The sequence below is a fragment of the Aspergillus brunneoviolaceus genome (genome assembly GCF_003184695.1).
Source record: "Aspergillus brunneoviolaceus CBS 621.78 unplaced genomic scaffold BO95scaffold_39, whole genome shotgun sequence".
Lineage (NCBI taxonomy): Eukaryota > Fungi > Ascomycota > Eurotiomycetes > Eurotiales > Aspergillaceae > Aspergillus > Aspergillus brunneoviolaceus.
The window spans coordinates 271,540-288,511 of record NW_020290769.1 but is presented as its reverse complement, the minus strand read 5'-3'; the positions used below and the strand labels follow the sequence as shown (position 1 = coordinate 288,511).

At 52.2% G+C, this 16,972-nt stretch overlaps 9 protein-coding genes and 1 non-coding gene across 10 annotated transcripts; 4 read left to right on the top strand and 6 right to left on the bottom strand.

Annotated features, from left to right (window-relative positions):
• Positions 1-172: 172 nt before the first annotated feature.
• Positions 173-1,561, top strand: BO95DRAFT_364778 (phosphatidyl synthase; the record flags this gene model as incomplete). Its single annotated transcript, XM_025582667.1, has 2 exons — positions 173-540; positions 601-1,561. The coding sequence occupies 2 exons, from the start codon at positions 173-175 to the stop codon at positions 1,559-1,561; spliced, it is 1,329 nt and encodes a 442-aa protein (XP_025441618.1).
• Positions 1,562-3,657: 2,096 nt separating this feature from the next.
• BO95DRAFT_464409 (uncharacterized protein) lies at positions 3,658-4,764 on the bottom strand (the record flags this gene model as incomplete). The annotated part of the gene is made up of 1 exon (XM_025589058.1): positions 3,658-4,764. The coding sequence occupies one exon, from the start codon at positions 4,762-4,764 to the stop codon at positions 3,658-3,660; it is 1,107 nt and encodes a 368-aa protein (XP_025441617.1).
• A 977-nt stretch (positions 4,765-5,741) lies between these two features.
• Positions 5,742-5,831, bottom strand: BO95DRAFT_t181. The gene has a single exon. It is a non-coding gene; the product is annotated as a tRNA-Gln (tRNA).
• Positions 5,832-6,282: 451 nt separating this feature from the next.
• On the bottom strand, positions 6,283-8,148 carry BO95DRAFT_415191 (lipase ROG1 family protein; the record flags this gene model as incomplete). Its single annotated transcript, XM_025584342.1, has 3 exons — positions 7,679-8,148; positions 6,586-7,615; positions 6,283-6,528 (listed from the first exon to the last, which is right to left on the bottom strand). Exons 1-3 carry the CDS (start codon positions 7,756-7,758, stop codon positions 6,283-6,285), a joined length of 1,356 nt encoding a protein of 451 aa, XP_025441616.1. The 5' UTR covers positions 7,759-8,148.
• Positions 8,149-8,301: 153 nt separating this feature from the next.
• On the top strand, positions 8,302-10,712 carry rex3 (putative RNA exonuclease Rex3). Its single transcript, XM_025580667.1, has one exon. The coding sequence runs from the start codon at positions 8,628-8,630 to the stop codon at positions 10,629-10,631; it is 2,004 nt and encodes a 667-aa protein (XP_025441615.1). The 5' UTR covers positions 8,302-8,627; the 3' UTR covers positions 10,632-10,712.
• Positions 10,713-11,061: 349 nt separating this feature from the next.
• On the bottom strand, positions 11,062-11,556 carry BO95DRAFT_364649 (60S ribosomal protein eL22; the record flags this gene model as incomplete). Its single annotated transcript, XM_025582665.1, has 3 exons — positions 11,062-11,188; positions 11,257-11,453; positions 11,521-11,556. Coding segments are annotated over 3 exons (360 nt in total), but the record flags the coding sequence as incomplete, so codon positions are not given.
• A 335-nt stretch (positions 11,557-11,891) lies between these two features.
• On the bottom strand, positions 11,892-12,430 carry BO95DRAFT_154377 (uncharacterized protein). The gene has a single exon (XM_025580666.1). It carries the CDS (start codon positions 12,338-12,340, stop codon positions 12,038-12,040), a length of 303 nt encoding a protein of 100 aa, XP_025441613.1. The 5' UTR covers positions 12,341-12,430; the 3' UTR covers positions 11,892-12,037.
• Positions 12,431-12,514: 84 nt separating this feature from the next.
• Positions 12,515-13,480, top strand: BO95DRAFT_415185 (DIM1 family thioredoxin-like protein). The gene is made up of 5 exons (XM_025584341.1): positions 12,515-12,764; positions 12,830-12,863; positions 12,918-12,965; positions 13,049-13,291; positions 13,390-13,480. Exons 1-5 carry the CDS (start codon positions 12,684-12,686, stop codon positions 13,413-13,415), a joined length of 432 nt encoding a protein of 143 aa, XP_025441612.1. The 5' UTR covers positions 12,515-12,683; the 3' UTR covers positions 13,416-13,480.
• Positions 13,481-13,643: 163 nt separating this feature from the next.
• BO95DRAFT_154306 (translin) lies at positions 13,644-15,333 on the top strand. The gene is made up of 8 exons (XM_025580665.1): positions 13,644-14,031; positions 14,110-14,146; positions 14,231-14,284; positions 14,359-14,492; positions 14,607-14,712; positions 14,783-14,868; positions 14,917-15,066; positions 15,123-15,333. The coding sequence occupies exons 1-8, from the start codon at positions 13,966-13,968 to the stop codon at positions 15,195-15,197; spliced, it is 708 nt and encodes a 235-aa protein (XP_025441611.1). The 5' UTR covers positions 13,644-13,965; the 3' UTR covers positions 15,198-15,333.
• BO95DRAFT_443553 (glutathione peroxidase) lies at positions 15,290-16,672 on the bottom strand. Its single transcript, XM_025586682.1, has 2 exons — positions 16,181-16,672; positions 15,290-16,050 (listed from the first exon to the last, which is right to left on the bottom strand). Exons 1-2 carry the CDS (start codon positions 16,461-16,463, stop codon positions 15,470-15,472), a joined length of 864 nt encoding a protein of 287 aa, XP_025441610.1. The 5' UTR covers positions 16,464-16,672; the 3' UTR covers positions 15,290-15,469.
• Between the last annotated feature and the right edge of the window lie 300 nt (positions 16,673-16,972).

Below are 16,972 nucleotides of genomic sequence, written 5' to 3'. Positions count from 1 at the left end.
CCTGCGACCAGTTTTCCCCAGGGGCAATTCTCTCAGCGATTGATCGATCTGTCTGGCCAGCTCAGGGCAGCTAACCGTCGACCACTTCTTGTTCTCATCCGCGGGCCCACAACGCGCTCCACCCACCCACATATCATCGTCACCCCGGGACTATCCTGTTCCACTATCCACAATGACTACTACCGACGGTTTCGGTACCCAGAGGGTATGTCGGCTGTCCAGCCTGGATGCTTCTCGGGCCGACCTCTACGGCGGCCCTAATGTAGTCCTCCCTCCCAAGCATTTGATGGCTTCTAGCGATTTCCATGATACAACTATCACAATGGAATTGGACAAGCATCAGTCAGATGTCGAAACATCGTCGGACGATGGTTCTGTGCGCGTTGCGTCCCCAGTGCCTGAGCGACCCCTCACCACTGCTGATCACTTCGCTCTGGGCTTCGACATTGACGGCGTCCTCATTCGAGGAGGAGAGGCAATCCCCGAAGCGGCCGCCGCCCTCAAGTACATCAATGGCGACAACCCGTACGGGGTCAAAGTGTATGTCTCCCCTGCAGCACCTGTTCGCAAGATTGACCGGGCTAACTATTCATCTTCCAGTCCTTACATATTCGTGACGAACGGCGGCGGCAAAACAGAAGAGGAAAGATGTCTGGATCTCAGTCGTCAGCTGGAGTTGGATGTCTCCCCCGGCCAATTCATCTGTGGCCACACCCCCATGCGAGAGATGGCCGAAAGATATAACACCGTACTGGTCGTTGGTGGTGAGGGTGAAAAATGCCGTCATGTAGCCAAAGGCTATGGCTTCAAGGATGTGGTCACTCCCGGAGACATCATCAAGACACGACACGACACCACGCCATTCCGCAAGCTTACCGACGAAGAATACAAGAACTCTCGGGTCATTGACTTTGACAAGACGAGGATCGAAGCAATCTTCGTGTTTGCTGACAGCCGAGACTGGGCTGGCGATCAGCAAATCATCTTAGATCTGCTCCTGTCTCAAGATGGACGTCTTGGAACTCGATCCGAGAAGTTTGATGAGGGCCCGCCTGTCTTCTTCTCCCACAACGACGTGGTATGGTCTACTTCTCACGAGCACACTCGCCTCGGCATGGGAGCATTGCGGGCTTCTCTCGAAGCATTGTACAAGGTTGTTACTGGCAAGGAGCTCTCAACCATCTCTTTCGGCAAACCGCAGATGGGTACATACCAGTTTGCTACCCGACTCCTGCGGCAATGGCGAAAAGAGAGCCATGGCATCAACAAGCCACCGGGCACAGTGTACTTTATTGGAGATACCCCTGAATCTGATGTCCGGGGAACAAATGAGTTTGACAAGACCACGGACACCAATTGGTTCTCGATTCTTGTCAAGACCGGCGTCTACCAGGATGGAACCGTGCCCCGCTACCAACCCAAGCATACTTGTGCCAACGTGTTTGAGGCGGTCAAATTCGCTATCGACCGTGAGATGGCCAAAGACGGCCAAATGCCACTGACTTCCGGGGCTGATTTGGATTCCGGCATCGACTCGGATTCAGCAGCCGCACGTCACTAAATGGAACACTTACGCTACCAACACTACCCATTGATGCTGCGGAAGGTACCGACAAGTACAGTTGGCCCTGATCTTCTGTGGTTCACTTAGATCTTGGTTGGTCAGGGCATTGCAGCATCCTATTTACTCAAGCATGTCTTCCTGGGGCATGATTTCCAGGATTCACTTGAGTCATGAGTTTACGATAGATTCCCTTTGGATGCCACGGGTATGGAGTATGGATACATTGGCTTGTCATGGGTTTGGCGTTCTCTTCCTTTTTTGTTTTACATATTAGGAATTCAACGTGTCACTATAGATAATTTGAAATATTATTGAATCCTGAACTCAATCCGGTTACATCTTCGCAATGGTTCCTTAACTGAGCTGACTCGCCCGCCCCTTGTGTGTACTTTGAACCATATAGTAGTCCATGGCTAGGTAGTCTTAGTAGTCTGAGATCGGGGTAAGATTGCCGCGGATGCTAGACTAGTAAACAGTACACAAAAAGAGAGGCTCGCCGACGCGGGCTGCGAACCCTTCGTTACAGGCCCGGGCACATGCACGTCACGTCCTTCCGACCGAGTCAACAGTCAGGATATGATTTCCCGGACTCGCTCCACCAAGTGTATTTGTCTCCGCGAGTGGCAGTGGTCGGCTAGAGTCTGGAGGTGGAGACGTGGAGACCTGATGGACGGGCACGCTTGGCCTGGGTTTAGCGTATGCAGAATGAGCGCATCGAAGCATGCGGGGTTTACATTCAGACCATGTGTACTTTTATGGGGAAATCGTGGGGTACATACATATGCATCCATGTGAGCTGTATTCAATTCAAGAACGATGGCTGTGCTGATTTGATGCTGTAGGCTTGACTTGTTGCCTGTTCATGGGTTATATCATGATCTTAGAGGGTGCCTGCGTGCGGGATTGGAACTGGGTGAGGCCTGAGGCTGTTTATCCTCCCGATTTACCATTGAGCCGTCATGTTCCTTTCCCCTCCTCCCCCTCCTCCTCCTCCTCCTCCTCCTCACCTTCTCCTTTTCAAAGTGCATCAGCAAGGTAGGTACTACTAACCCCGGCTAGAGCGCTACAACCAAGCTACGGAGTACTAATGACCGCCTCAAAGCTGACTAGTCTCCAATAGATGTCATGCAATACCCCTCTCGATCACTTGCAGGAGCATCTGGTCTGCACAGCATCACTTCTGGGGTCTTGTCCCCGCATCTACAGTACAGTACCGCTTTGGCACTCGCCATACCTACTCATCAATCCAGCGAAAACCCCTGCAACAGTTGTCCGCCAGGTGAGAACCAACCCGCCTCACTAATTCCTGGAGTGGCAAAGACCCAACCGCACCGCAATACCATATCAAGTAATGCATTGGCATACAGCCATCGGACCTGACAGCTAGCGCTTCTCCAACAGAGTGTCCAATCGTATAACCTTCCAACTTGGGGTCGGCAGTCACTCTAACCTTGAATACCATATGAGGCGTACCCCTCGGCTATACCGGAACGGCCCAAGCGTCGTGCAACCAAGCCCCCGGTCATCCTCGCCACACTTAAATCTCACCACTTGCCTTAGCGTTGGAGGGGGATGGCGGGGATCGGGCTGTCATTGACTTTCACTTTACCTTTCCATTGAGCCGGTCCTGGTCGATCACGAAGGTCAGTGTTCCACAGTTTCTTCGTTCTTGGCCGCTTAAGAGGACTTGGCGAGGATGTGCCATGTTCACTCATTCTTCGGTGTCCGAGGTTATCCGGCTGGGATGAGAAGAGCTGCGCCAGGTCTTCCTGATCCCGAATTTTGAGTTCTACCCGGTAACGCTTGAAAGGATTCGATTCCACGTAAGGTCTTCAATTCGGACGTGAAGTATTGTCTCGCAGATCGAGTCAGGCAAAGGAATTGAAAATGCAGACAGAGCTGGGAGCCACATCTCACCGTACACGGCTGCAATGTCTATTGTTCTTCACTCGTCAATAACTGATCATACTACGGTGATTGAGCATCATCAGTCGGATCTACGTCATGCTGCTCAGGGAACATCATGAATTGTCAGGTGAAAAGACTATTTTACAGATCTATCTAGAATTACAGGGAAGCTAAGCGACAGTCGGCTACCAATCCGGCTCTTCCATATCTGAGTCAATGCCACGCCACATAGACGAGCCCCCTCGCTGGATGCCACACATTAACAGGACGGTGTGCATCACGGTATTGTGCATCGTTGAACAGCCTACAAAGCCACGGTGGGAGCCCCAGTCCAAGGCAGCAGAGCACCACCCATCCAACGTTTCGTCAGTTGCTTTTGGCACGAAATGATAGTCGCTGACCGCAGAGTAAATATCGTGCAGTGCTACATCACGGACCATGAGTTGTTCCGGGTACAGCTCCAGGAAACGGTCATTCCGTTCAACATCCAACAACCTGTAGACGCCACGGGAGAAAGTGCATCTCAGATTTCCTAGCTCATTCTCCTCCAGATCCCAGAGCGCTTGGGCTTCGAGGCTCACCCGAAAGCTACAGAAGCCAATTGTGCAGCCCGACAACCGCCAAGGTAGGCCCCATCGATGAGAGAGGAACGCCTGCACTATCTGCTCGTGTGCCGCGCCGTGTATCTCGGGCGCCAAGATCAATGGCCAGCGCGCATTCAAGGTCTCTTGCCGATGGTTGATATGATCCATCAGGATCTTGCTCGACTCGGTGAGGAGCTCCAGCGTGGTTAATATAACCCCGCGCAGCTGCGGGTTGGGTACTCGCGGGGCCTGCTCATCGTCGCCCCCATTGTCCATGAGATCGTATGCCCTATGCCATACCAGCCGCTCGAATCCCGCGACAGTGCAAGTCCACTCCACCTCGACCTGGTCTCCCAAGCCCGGCGGCAGCTGCTCCCAGGCTTCTTCGTTCTCGTCGGGGATATAGACGAAGATGATCAACGGTTTGGCCTCCGGCACACGCGACGGCACGTGGTCCTCGAATTCATATTCGCTTCTATTGTCAAATCCGTCGTCACTTTCGCCAAGGTCTTCTGTGCCCGTGGTGAAAGAATCAAAAGGCGTGGCTCGCAATAGCGGGTAGTCCGGCCGCCACACCGCGTTCCGGTCGACCCCAGGGACCTTGCTCAACCACTCGGCGGTTCTCGCCATTTCGTCCCCGTTGTTCATGGTCTGAGGCCCCGTGGGTTTGGTAGCACCAGCAGGGGCACGGTCTCTGATTACACTCATGGTGACTGTTGTTGTTGCAGGATCCTAGAAATCCTGTTCTGGTGCCCCGGGAGAGGATGCTATAGTGTAGGTGTAGCGTAGGCGTGGCGTTTCTGAACGCTTTCTCGGAGAAAAAGAATTAGCCAATGCTACGCGCACGGTCTTCTGACTTGCGGTTTGGAATATGGTGTCATCTGAGGCAAAGAAACAAGTATACTGATAGATGTCGTTGATGCCTTTCGAGCTGCATAAATCGCATACTCAGGTCTTCTTCTGGTGGTGCCTCTTCCAGCGGGGGCTTTCCATTAACAATATCTGCTTCTTAGTGGTTCATTGGTGTATTGAAAAGGATATGCAGCCGTTGTCATGGAACTTGCCTTCATGTATACAGTAACACGCAACAGCAAAGGGTTGGATCCTGAGGAAGGCGCGGTGGGTTCCTGGGGACGCCGGTCTAAAGGGGACAGGAGTTGTAATGACACGATCAGCGTGCTACATGTACTGACAGGCTCTATGAAAATACCATTGTCAAAATTCACTAGAATCTATTTGACAAGCTAATATGACAGCAAAGGCTGTACTTCTACGGGACAAACAAGTATAATGCCTCATGAGTTGAACACACGCGTGAACACAGAGCATTGAGCTTGTTCGATTACTCCAACAATCCCAAAGCGAAAGATTGTTTAGAAATTTGACACTGTCCGCCTCTTTCAAGCATCCACATTCTACGATCAAATAGAAACTGCAACCACCCCAACTAGATAGGGCTGATATACCTATTTTCTCGGCAAAAGGGAGTACGGATTACCAGCAGCAAAGCGCGACAGGTCAGTAGACCTGGCAGACACTACTAGCAGAGTATTCCATACGAAGTGTCGATTATTTACCAGCCACACAAAAAGGATTCTCTGTTCCTGTCGAAATCAGTGGTAAAGTCATCATCGCGGGTGATGCTCAGCCGACTGGGGAAGAAAAAAAGATGATGCAAAAAGCTAAGGTCGTGCCCGGGTTCGAACCGGGGTTATTGGAACTTTCTGTTCAATTGACGTCAAAATCCAAAGTGATAACCACTACACTACACAACCTGTAGATGTCATACTGATTCAACCAGCGCCCTATAATAAAGCTGCAAAGCTAGCGAGTAGGTTGGAGCTTGATTCACTAATTGGCTTTGTTTGGTGTTGATTCGCGAATGGGGCTGATTTATGTTGTTCGGGGAAGAGTATATTTTTTTCTAAGAGTGGGGTGCTTATTTTTTGTTCAGGAACAGTGGAAGGGTTCACGTTGTGTAGGTGATGTTTAGGAGAAAATACAGATCGAGCTTCGAGTATAGTGTTGCATTGTAGGTGTGATTCTATCTATCTAGTTCCCTACATACACCAAGTGACTAACGCCTTCTTCGGAAAAAGGAAAAAAAAAACCCCTGCATGCTGTCTTTGTGCATCGAAAAGAAGAATAGCTATGTCTTTCTACGGTCGCGCTGGGCTTCTGTCCCAAACATACGACCTCTACCAAAAAGTGACGATGGGCAGGGTCTTATATCTCAAACTCCTGGTCTAACCAATGCTTCACAACCACCTGGCCCTCGTCGAATCCCCTCTTCTTGACTCGAATGATGATAGCGGCGTGACTATGCCGATGGTTATGGATCCAGACCGGGAACTTCCGGAAGCCCACCGAGTTCAGCGAATCGATGATGGAGAACTGCGCCGGAGTCAGTGCCAGCGTGGGGAATTTCTCGCTCGCAAAACTGTCGGTCGTGCTGCTGCGCCGGAGCAGAGGCTCGATGTCGTCTTCATCGAGTTTGCTTTCCAGGTCCGTCGCGGATGAGGTTGTTACTTGACGTCTCTTGGGTGCGTCGGATGTCTTCTTATTGGATGTGGTGGTGGTGAAAGATAGATAATCGGGCTTCTGGCGAGCGCCGGCGCTCTCGAAGACCTCCTCGACGACGTGTTGGACCTCGTTGACTAGGACGGGCACGCGGTAGCGGTCAAAGATCTTGCGGGAGTGGGCGGCCTCGTGGTGGCGGATGCGGCGTTGGCTGCGGAAGTTCTGGATCACTGCGTTCAACAAGAATAAGGGCACGCCGATGATGACGAAGGCCGTGAAGAGGGTTTGGAAGGGCAGGTTCGTGAAGAAACTGGCGACCTGGCGCTGGAGCTGCTCCAGCCAGGACGGACGCGGGGGCTGGACGACGGTGACGGGCTTGGTGGCATCGATGACGACGGGCTCGTACCCCTCCACGTAGTCGAACTGTACATTCTCCAGGTCCTCGAAGGGGTTGATGGCTGAGATGGCGGTGGTGTAGAAGATGGTGGACCGGTCGTTGACGATGTTCGAATAGACGCAGCGATGCTTGAAGGTCTTCAGCGCCTTGATGAAGATGCTGTCCGGATCCGCCAGCACGCTGAGCAGCGGGCGCCCCGTATCGCGAAAGGTGTCGATCATGAACAGCTGCTTCCCCGACATGGAGATCGTCCGGGGCCCCACATTGTTCCACAGGAAGCCCCAGGTCCCCTTCAGCGGGAAGCGCACCCCGACGTGCGGCGAGACGAAGGTGGTGAAGTTGACGGGCTCCAGTTTGTCGAGCCACCCCCGCGCGTAAAGCAGTCCCAGGGCGTATCGCGCCACCAGCCCTCCGAGCGAATAGCCGACGACACTCAGTTTCCGGATGTTGTGGCCTTCTTCGGCGAGTCGCTCCAGGGTCTCTTCCACCTCGTGGGCTAAGCGCTCCCCGCCGAGCTCAATGCCATCGTAGGTGTAGTTTCCGGAGTTGCGCTTTGCGGCGAGGATGTGGAGGCGGTCCTCCTTGTATCGGTCTCTCAGGGAGGTGGCGATGAAGTCCAGGTGGGAGGGATTACCCCATAGTCTGACGTGACACGACGGTCAGCAGAAAATCTCGTTGTCTGCATTAGTCGAATGGTCTTCTTACCCATGGACTAACACGCAGAGATGATCTGCTTTGCGCGACGTCTCAGCCGGCGTACGGCCGTTATCAAGCTCCAGCTCCATAGTCAATATGTGGAAGTCAAGAGTTTCCTCTTGCGATCAGGGTCAACGGGCGGTTTATGTAAGACCTCCTCAACATTATCCGCCAGACTCCGCCGGATTTAGGCACGGTTTTATCGCGATTAAAGGGGCCATGTGGCTGCTTCCTTCGTTGTCCGACCGTCAAGCATTAAGTTCCCTAGCAAAGGGGAGCCCAGCAAGCGCTGACTCAGCCCGATAACGAGACGTCATGTCCTGGTGCCTGATGCAATGAATGGCCCAGAAGGGCCGGTGGCAGTTCATATCAGGTGTCTCGGGCTGGGCTTTACATGGAGCTGGTGAGGCTGAGCACTGCGCAAAACACATTCAGGTAATTCACTGCCGTCACTGCCGTCTCTGAGCCTCCGGATCTTTCAAATGATGGATGGTGATTGAGGTTGAGGATCAGCAAGAGGGTGCGCCTTTGTCTGTTCGTGTCTGGTGTTTGCATCATTTGCACCGCGTCCATCTCCAACACGTGCAGTCAGTCTAGCCTTTGGACGCTTTCCCTTTCGACATTCCACTCAATATTCTCTTTGTTATTCGGGTCTATGAAGGACTGAAGTCAGACTGGCTACCTTGGCTAGACCCTGAGCAATAATTTTCTGCTCACTCACATCTCAGTTCGACATGATCTTCTGGTTTTAGCTCCAGGACTAGCCGCATCGCTTCTCCCCCGCGGCTTGCCAAACACCGAGTCATTTATCCATACAAGAGAAGCGCAGCGCCCGATTGGTCTCTGCTTGGATGCTTGCTGTGTTGCAATGAGTATTGGTTGTCACTCTTTTGGACTATGATCTCTCATCTTTGCCTGTATCTCTCCTTGAGCATCTTATCTTTACCCACCCCTCACAATGTTCGCCCCCCTCGGCTTGTTTAAGGACATACCTTGTCCGGAGGGCCAGAGCTGCTCCCTCTTGACTTGCATGTTCTCTCACAAGGATCTCGCTCCAATTGTTGATAGCCAAAAGACCACCTCGGCTGTTGTCCATGCATCAACTACGAAGCATGGAAATGCCGCGTCGTTTGGGAATTCCGCCCACACAATGTCAGCCGCCGCAGATACGAATGAGAGAGAACCGAAGATCTTGAAGAGGGATTCTCCACCAGCCCCATCCAAAGCTGCAGGCTCCGGGCCAAATGCTTCGGCCAAGTCTTCACCCGCGCCTCAGCCGCCGGTGCCTTCACAGCCGGTCAAACTACAGTCACTGTCTCGAAGGGTCTCTCCGCCACCGAAGCCAGCATCAACAACAGTCAAGACGAATGCGCCTACGCCTGCAAAGCCCCCGACAGCGGGGGCGGCGAAGTCGCGCCCGCCGAGGCAGGCTCCCCGGGAAAGTTTGAATCCCCGCATGTTGACGAAAGCGCCCGCGCCGCATGGAACCAGATTGTCCATCCTAACGAAACTGCATGCTGCCATGTCTTCGCAGAACGAGAAGATCGCCAGGGACAAGGACAGTAAAGACAAATGGCTTGTTCTCACACCCAATGAGCTCATCACAATGGCTCTGGACGAAGAGGAGAAGACCGCCCGAGGCAATCCGAGCATATACGCTAACGTCATCAAGCTTCGCATCGTCCGGTTCATGAAAATGACTAAAGAGGAATGGAAGACGGAGGTCAAGAATCACCTGAACGAGCGGTACTACAAAATCGACCCCAACGCGGAGCAGTCGAGTCCGCAGGCTCTTAGTACGGGGTTGAGCGCAGAAGCGGAGATTGCACTGGCAAGTCAGCTGGTTACTCCAGTTGAAGGGCTTGAACAATTTGGATATGTTACAAAGGCACCTTCAGCTGCGGAAATCGAGAGTGCCAAGAAAGGTGTCGTGGAATCGAAGGGCTGGGAGAAGTGTGATCGGTGCGGTGGGAGGTTCCAGGTCTTTCCAGGCCGTCGCGAGGATGGTTCTTTGACGTCCGGGGGAGAATGTATTCACCACCCTGGGAAGCCGTTCTACCCTCCAAGAAGACAGACGGATCATATAACAGGACACAAGGAAGCTTACTATTCATGTTGCAATGAAACGTTGGGTACTTCTTCTGGCTGCACCAGAGGCAAGACTCATGTCTACAAGGTTTCAGAAACCAAAAGACTTGCTTCTGTTCTCCAGTTCACGGAGACGCCAGCTCAGCCATTCAAGGGGCCACTTCCACCGGTCTGCTTCGACTGTGAGATGGGCTATACTACGTTAGGATTGGAATTGATCCGACTGACCGCGGTCAGTTGGCCTCAGGGCAAGCCACTTTTGGATGTTCTCGTCAGGCCGATGGGGGAAGTATTGGACTTGAACTCGCGGTTCTCTGGTGTCTTTCCTGAACACTACACCAAGGCTATGCCCTATGACGGTTTCCAGAAGGAGGCAGAAGCGACACCACATGAGAATGATGAGGCAGAGGAGCCAACCTTGAAGGTTGTCGATTCGCCGACTGCAGCCCGCGCTCTGCTATTTAGTCACCTTCAACCGGATACGCCTTTGATCGGACATGCGATCGACAACGACTTGAATGCTTGCCGGATAATCCACCCGACGATCATCGATACCGTTATGCTATATCCCCATCCGCGCGGATTACCGAATCGGATGAGCCTGAAGACCTTGTGCCGAAGACATCTCGACCGCGACATACAAACAGGCGGTAGTCTCGGTCATGATTCGAAAGAGGATGCAATTGCTACAGGTGACTTGGTCAGAGTGAAGGCAGTCGAGACCTGGAAGGTGCTGAAGTCGAAAGGCTGGCAGATCCAAGGCGACATACTAGTCCCCCCACCGGGGACAGAGAAGGCTGAAACTGGATCATCAGCGGGGAGGCTTGGACCCGGTGCCGGTCACAAGAGAACGAATGCTAGCCTGGGCCCGTAAAGTAACGTCGTTGATACAAGCCGCTATACTGCAATTATCCTTATATAATGTGATACCCATCCTATGTCTACGTGCCAAGTGAAAAGAGGTTGAGATGTAGGTTTGCTTCATTGATTCATATCTACCATTCATAACGTCATGAGTAGATCGAGCGACGACAAACCCAGCGAATGAGTGTGGAGGTCACCTTTTCAGGTGTAGAACGTCCACTGCCTCGAATCCAGACTGAGCGAGAAGCCACGCAGGAATCCCTCCCAATGCGCACACCCATGATCTCCAACCAGACTCATCCGTCCTAATCCCGGTATATGGAAAAATTTGACATCTCGCAGACCCCCCCAATAGCCGGAGTAAAGTGTCCAAGTCTGATCATTTTTTCCGCGTGTTTATTTTTGGTTGTCTATTTGCTGCTTCAAGAAGGAGAAAGAATTTACTCCTCATCCTCCTCGCCCTCGTCGTTGACGACGTTGTAGAAGCGGAGCTCGTAGACACCCTTGGAGGTGGAGACGACGCGGAGCCAGTCACGGAGCTGCTGCTTCTTGAGGTACTTCTTGGTGCTGTTGAGAGGTAAAGAAGACTGAATCAGCGATTCGCTCTCGCCGACCTATTCGGAAAGTGGACTTACAGGTACTTGAGGTAGCGGCCAGAGAAGGGGATGTGGGCAACAACCTCGATCTTGCCCTCACCAGCCTGGGAGATGACGACCTTGTCGCCGAGGTTGCCGACACGGCCCTCGACCTTGATGCGGTCGTGGAGGAACTTCTCGAAAGCAGAGAGGTCGAAGATCTTGTCGCTCACGGGCTGGGAAGCGTTGATGACATACTACGGAGGGAAAAAATTAGCTTCCTGCCTTGATTTGGATGTTTTGCGATTGGGGGCTCAAACATACCTTCTGGGTGACCTTCTGGGCCTTGCGACCACGAGCCTATTGTCGGGGGGAAAATACCATTAGCCTACTGCTCCATGATGGCGAGATCCCAAGAGATGTTCATATATCCATGAGTCCCAGAGAATCTTTTTCAATCCTCTTTTCCGCCTGGGATGTTCCAGCGCCAGCGCTATCATGTCCAGACGGTCATGGATAGATGAACTCTCATGGGGGAACAGCAAAGCGATTTGTGGAAAGGAAACATACAGCAACGGGAGCCATTGTGACTGTAGGGGGGATTTTCTCGGGGGATAGAGAGAGAAAGTAGCTGGTCGCAAAGAGGTGAGTATCCTGCGCCTGATGGGAGTTGGGGGGGAAAGAAAACGTCCGCTAGGGTACGGGATGGTCAGATCTCGCTGGTCGAGTGCGCCCCACTAATCCGCTTCGGGCAATGTGGATAGGGCTTGATTTTGTTGATTAGGGCTTCCGCTCGTCATTTGACTGGTCTGGAGTTGTGGCCTGGTTGTTGAGGCGTTGATCATTTTGTGCTGCCTGAGGCAGCAGGTGCCTCGCTTCTGGTCAAGGTAGCCGACGCTAGTGCGCTAGCGGCGCACGGGCCTCCTTGCCGACAGGATAAATACCTCTCGCAGCCCGCCTCTCTTTCAAATTTTTTCTTTTCTTCTCCAGCTCTCTTTGCCTTTTGGCTTAGATCAAGTGTAGTATCTGTTCTTTTCAGTTTAATCTCTGAAAGTGTTCTAAGGAACACAACATTGATTAATCTTATTTTTGTACCCTGTGGTCTGACCTCTGTGCTTGCGCATGTCGGACCACACAGTGTCATTGGGCTTACACTACCCCCAATCGACGCGAACCACCTTTTTTCATCAATTTTGTCGGCTTGCCGACTGGTTGGAGAAGAAAATATCCTCCCTTACTTGGCGTGAGCCTCAATCTACAAGTCATAGTTCCTGATGCCATTCCCGTGTTTTTCCTCGCTGTAGATGTAAATTGAAACGCCTCGAACCTTCTCGGGAGTGGAAGTAAAACGCTACCCAATCGTCCCCCGCCCACTGCTCTTCCTCATCTGTCTTCCACGTGATCCCGAACTACATCTCTCGTTCGTGACTGCAAACACTTCCTCGCGAATCTCACGACTATCACCAGAATCGCATCCGTAGTTCATCATGGGTTCCGTCGTGTTGCCGCACCTGCGTACCGCCTGGCACGTCGACCAAGCCATCCTGTCCGAGGAAGACCGACTTGTGGTGTGTACCGCACCTACTACTTCCCTCCTTCCGACACCCAACTAATAAACCAATGCTCGTAACAGGTCATCCGATTCGGTCGCGACCATGATGTCGACTGTAAGCTCCTTCGTTCTCACCCCCCGTCCTACATCAGCTAACCCTCCGTACCAGGCATGCGTCAAGATGAAGTCCTCTTCAAGATCGCCGAGCGGGTCAAGAGTACGTAGAATCACCCCACTCCAAACCCCCCAGGCACATCTTTTGGCAGCAAGTGATCGCTCACACCAAGGCTGTATTGACAGACTTCGCCGTGATCTACCTCTGCGACATCGACGAGGTCCCCGAGTTCAACACGATGTACGAACTCTTCGACCCGATGACCATCATGTTCTTCTACCGGAACAAGCACATGATGTGTGATTTCGGCACGGGTAACAACAACAAGCTGAACTGGGTGCTCGAGGATAAGCAGGAGATGATCGATATCATCGAGACGATCTACAAGGGAGCCAAGAAGGGCCGCGGTCTGGTGGTTAGTCCTAAGGGTATGTATTCCTTTCCTTCCTATTGGTTGCTTGGTTGCGTTACGGTCTATGGTGATCTATGGGGGATTTGCTCGATGGCTGACTGACTGGGTATGTAGATTATTCGACGAGATATCGTTACTGAGTTTGTTGGTTGGGTTGGTCGCGGTCTTGGGTGTGGGTGCGTGGAAGGCAGGGATGGGAGGTTATTTTGTGTTGTTCTTAGTCTAATGAGTTTATGAAATGGGCAGAGCAGCTGGATGTGCGGTTGCCGGCGAATACTGTTCTACAATAGATGGTTCTTGGAATATATTAGATTGGCTGCAAAGTCCTGTTGTAGTGTTCGTTCGCGATTTGAAGATATAAATCTGATCAGAGCTCTCTCCGTGATGCAATATATCTTGCTACCAGAAGCTCCACAAGATAGACATACTAACAACGCTTTCACATCAAGCAAGTCAGAACATTAGCCCATCTGCTGCGATTCGTTTCCAGAAATCGTCACAGTTGGACTAAATCGAGCGGGAATCTCCTTCCTCCCTTCCTCCCTTCCACCTCTCGCCCCACAATTTCTTTCTCACGGCGTTACCTGACGTAACAATCAAACCCCCTTCTACCACATCTGAGTCGAGACGATCAGAGAGAAATCAGACCCCACCAACAATTCCAACGATCCAGAAAAAAAGATATTTAAAATGATCGACCACCAAATCTTCGAGGATCTCCAGTCGAAGATCGACGAAGAGACCGCCGTCCGCGATGTAAGAAAGCGCAAGCTCCGCGCCAAGCCCACCGCCCCCCGGCGAAAAAGCAACGGCGACTGAATAGCTTCAAAACAGGAACTTCATGATATCGTGCAGACGCTGGCACGAAAGGGTACCTATTCCTTCCCGATAGAAAAGCTTCCTATGGGGCTATATGGCGCGAAAGGAACACACGTCCTCTGATGACTGGGTACAGGACGATCCACGCAAGCTATTCTTTCGCGTGCCCACTCGACGCCTGCTGGTCAATGTATGTATCTTCAGGCTTTGGATTCGGGTCCTTGGGGCTTGAAACCTGGGAAAGTAGCTGATAGGGATGGGCAGTGAACCCCGTTCTCGGCGATGTGACCAAGGCGATCTTCGCACAGAGAGATGAGGTCTCTCGGCTGAGGGATGTAGCGGATAAGCACCCTTTCTACAAATACAATGGGGTGTGGACGCGGGAGCTTCAGAATCTGGTGCGTGCGTTTCCTCTGCCTATTCCTCTCTGCTGCTCTCGTTGTGTCGCTGCTGCTGGAGGGGTGTCACGGGCAGAATCTCGGTGAAGATACGAAGGCTAACCGGCGGACTAGGTCTCGTCGATTGAGCTCTGCGCCTGGCTAGGCGGTCTGGGAGAGTACAAATCGAGCCCCTCGGCTTCATTCTTGACGATCGAAGAGGTGGGAAAGTTTCTGGGCGGTGAGTTCTGATGGCTTTATGTCTGGGTAAGAAGGTGTTCTTGTGATACTGACTACTGTCCACCCCACAGTGCCTGTCAACCTGAAGGAAGAGGATGCTTTCCATCTGACCGTTGAGGAGTATCTCCTCGCGTTGATTGCTATGGTGGAAGAACTAGTCAGTGCTCCCACCCCTCTCAAAAATGTCTCTAAGAATCTGGTACAGTCTCGTCTTGCGGTCAACTCGGTCACACTGGGTGACTACACTCGCCCCATGCAGATCAGCAACTTCATCAAGGAGTTGTTCGCTGGCTTTCAGTTGCTAAACCTGAAGAACGATATCTTGCGCAAGAAAAGTGATGGGATCAAGTACAGTGTAAGTATTTCCCGACGGCTGCTGTTGGATGGCATGCTGATTGGCTCGTGAGACAGGTCAAAAAGGTGGAAGACGTTGTCTACGATTTGTCGCTGCGCAACTTGATCCCCAAGGATGGTGCTACTGCTTGAGAAGATTATTTTACAACTGCGTTGGACGGATCTCAACGACTTTGATGGGTGTTCGCAGAGATCATTCCAGTCTGGTTCATATTAATCAATACACGGAACAAGATTGCTCGTCAGAATCAAAACGAGCATTGTATTCATTTGTATTCATGAAAACCACCACCTAAAAGACACAGAACAACAAACAAGGAAATGGTATCACACTTGAAACAGCTCACGCAACTTCCCACGAAACCGAATTAGACTCTCCCAACGTAAACCGACCATTATGTCCTTTAGAGGTTGGCCTCAGCACCCTCAGCAGGAGTAGGCGCGGCAGCCGCCGCCGTGGCAGTAGGAGCTTCCTCAGCTGCAGCAGCACCCTTGGTCTGGGAGGCCAGCTTGCCCTCCTTCCGCGCCTTCTCGATCTCCTGGACGATGGTGTCCTTGAGCGACTCGGGCTTGGTCAGACTGGCCCAGCGGCCGACCACCTTGCCGTCGGCGGAGATCAGGAACTTCTCGAAGTTCCACTTGATGCGCTTCATGCCCAGCAGGCCCGGCTGCTCCTGCTTCATCCAGGTCCACACGGGGTGGGCCTTGTCGCCGTTGACGTCGAGCTTGCCCAGCACGGGGAAGGTGACGCCGTAGTTGAGCTGGCAGAAGGACTGGATCTCATCGTTGGACCCGGGGTCCTGGCTGCCGAACTGGTTGCAGGGGAAGCCCAGGATGGTGAAGTCCTCCGGGTACTGGGCCTTGAGCTCCTGGTAGAGGGTCTCGAGCCCCTTGAACTGCGGGGTGAAGCCGCACTTCGAGGCGGTGTTGACGACGAGGACGACTTTGCCCTTCACGTCGGTGAGGGGGAAGGGGTTGCCCTTCTCTGTTTCGATACAAAAGAACGAATTAGTTGAAGCAAGGAGGAAATTTGGGGAAGCTTTTGCTTTTTGTATCTTGGTATGTGGAGGGGTAGATGAGCGGGGAAAAGGGAAAAGGAAAGGTGCAGGACGTACTATCGACGGGCTCGAAGTCGTAGAAAGTGGTAGCGGAAGACATGTTTGCGAGGGATGAACTGAGTCGCAGATGGTGGTGCGTTGGTGAGAGGGTGAAGTATAGTTGTGGTGGTTGTTGTTGTCGCGAAGGACGAGGACGAGGAGGAGTCGCAAAGAAGTAAGTGTTGCTGTTGCGGAGCGGGGAAGGAAGTGAAATGCAGGATTGCGCAGGGAACGAAGGAAGGATTAACCGTGGTGTGACCGATGGTTTATATGCGATGGACACAAGCAATGGCCGGCGCATGGGGGGGGAAACACTTTTTTCAAACCGTCTGTCGGGTTGTTTCTGTACCAACAATCCAGATAATAATTACTTCTCGGATGTTCAATTAATTTGTCTGGACCACACGTCTCTATCGGGGGTCGACGTTTCCGAAATCCGAATGGAGACTACCTTAGTGGAATAGGAAGAAACTACTCCGAGTAAAACTGACTGACTAACTTACTTCAGTGATCAGAACCAAAAGAAGAAAAAAAGAGAGTAGGAGGATGTCATCATCCTTCAGAACGGCGGGTCGATCGATTGGAATTGGGTTTGTCATCTCTGGCTGTCCAGAACATCCCCCGGTCCCGGTCCTATTGCTGCTTTGGGAGCCAGATTCCCTTTTTTTTCCCTATGAACATGAACTGACATATGACCACTTGCTGCCCTGGTTTCCTCCCCCCCCTCCCTGCGCAGGGCAGAACATCCGCAGTATCTGGTACTAATTTAGAAGTGAATAATGACGGTTGCAGAATTCCAAATACTTTTTC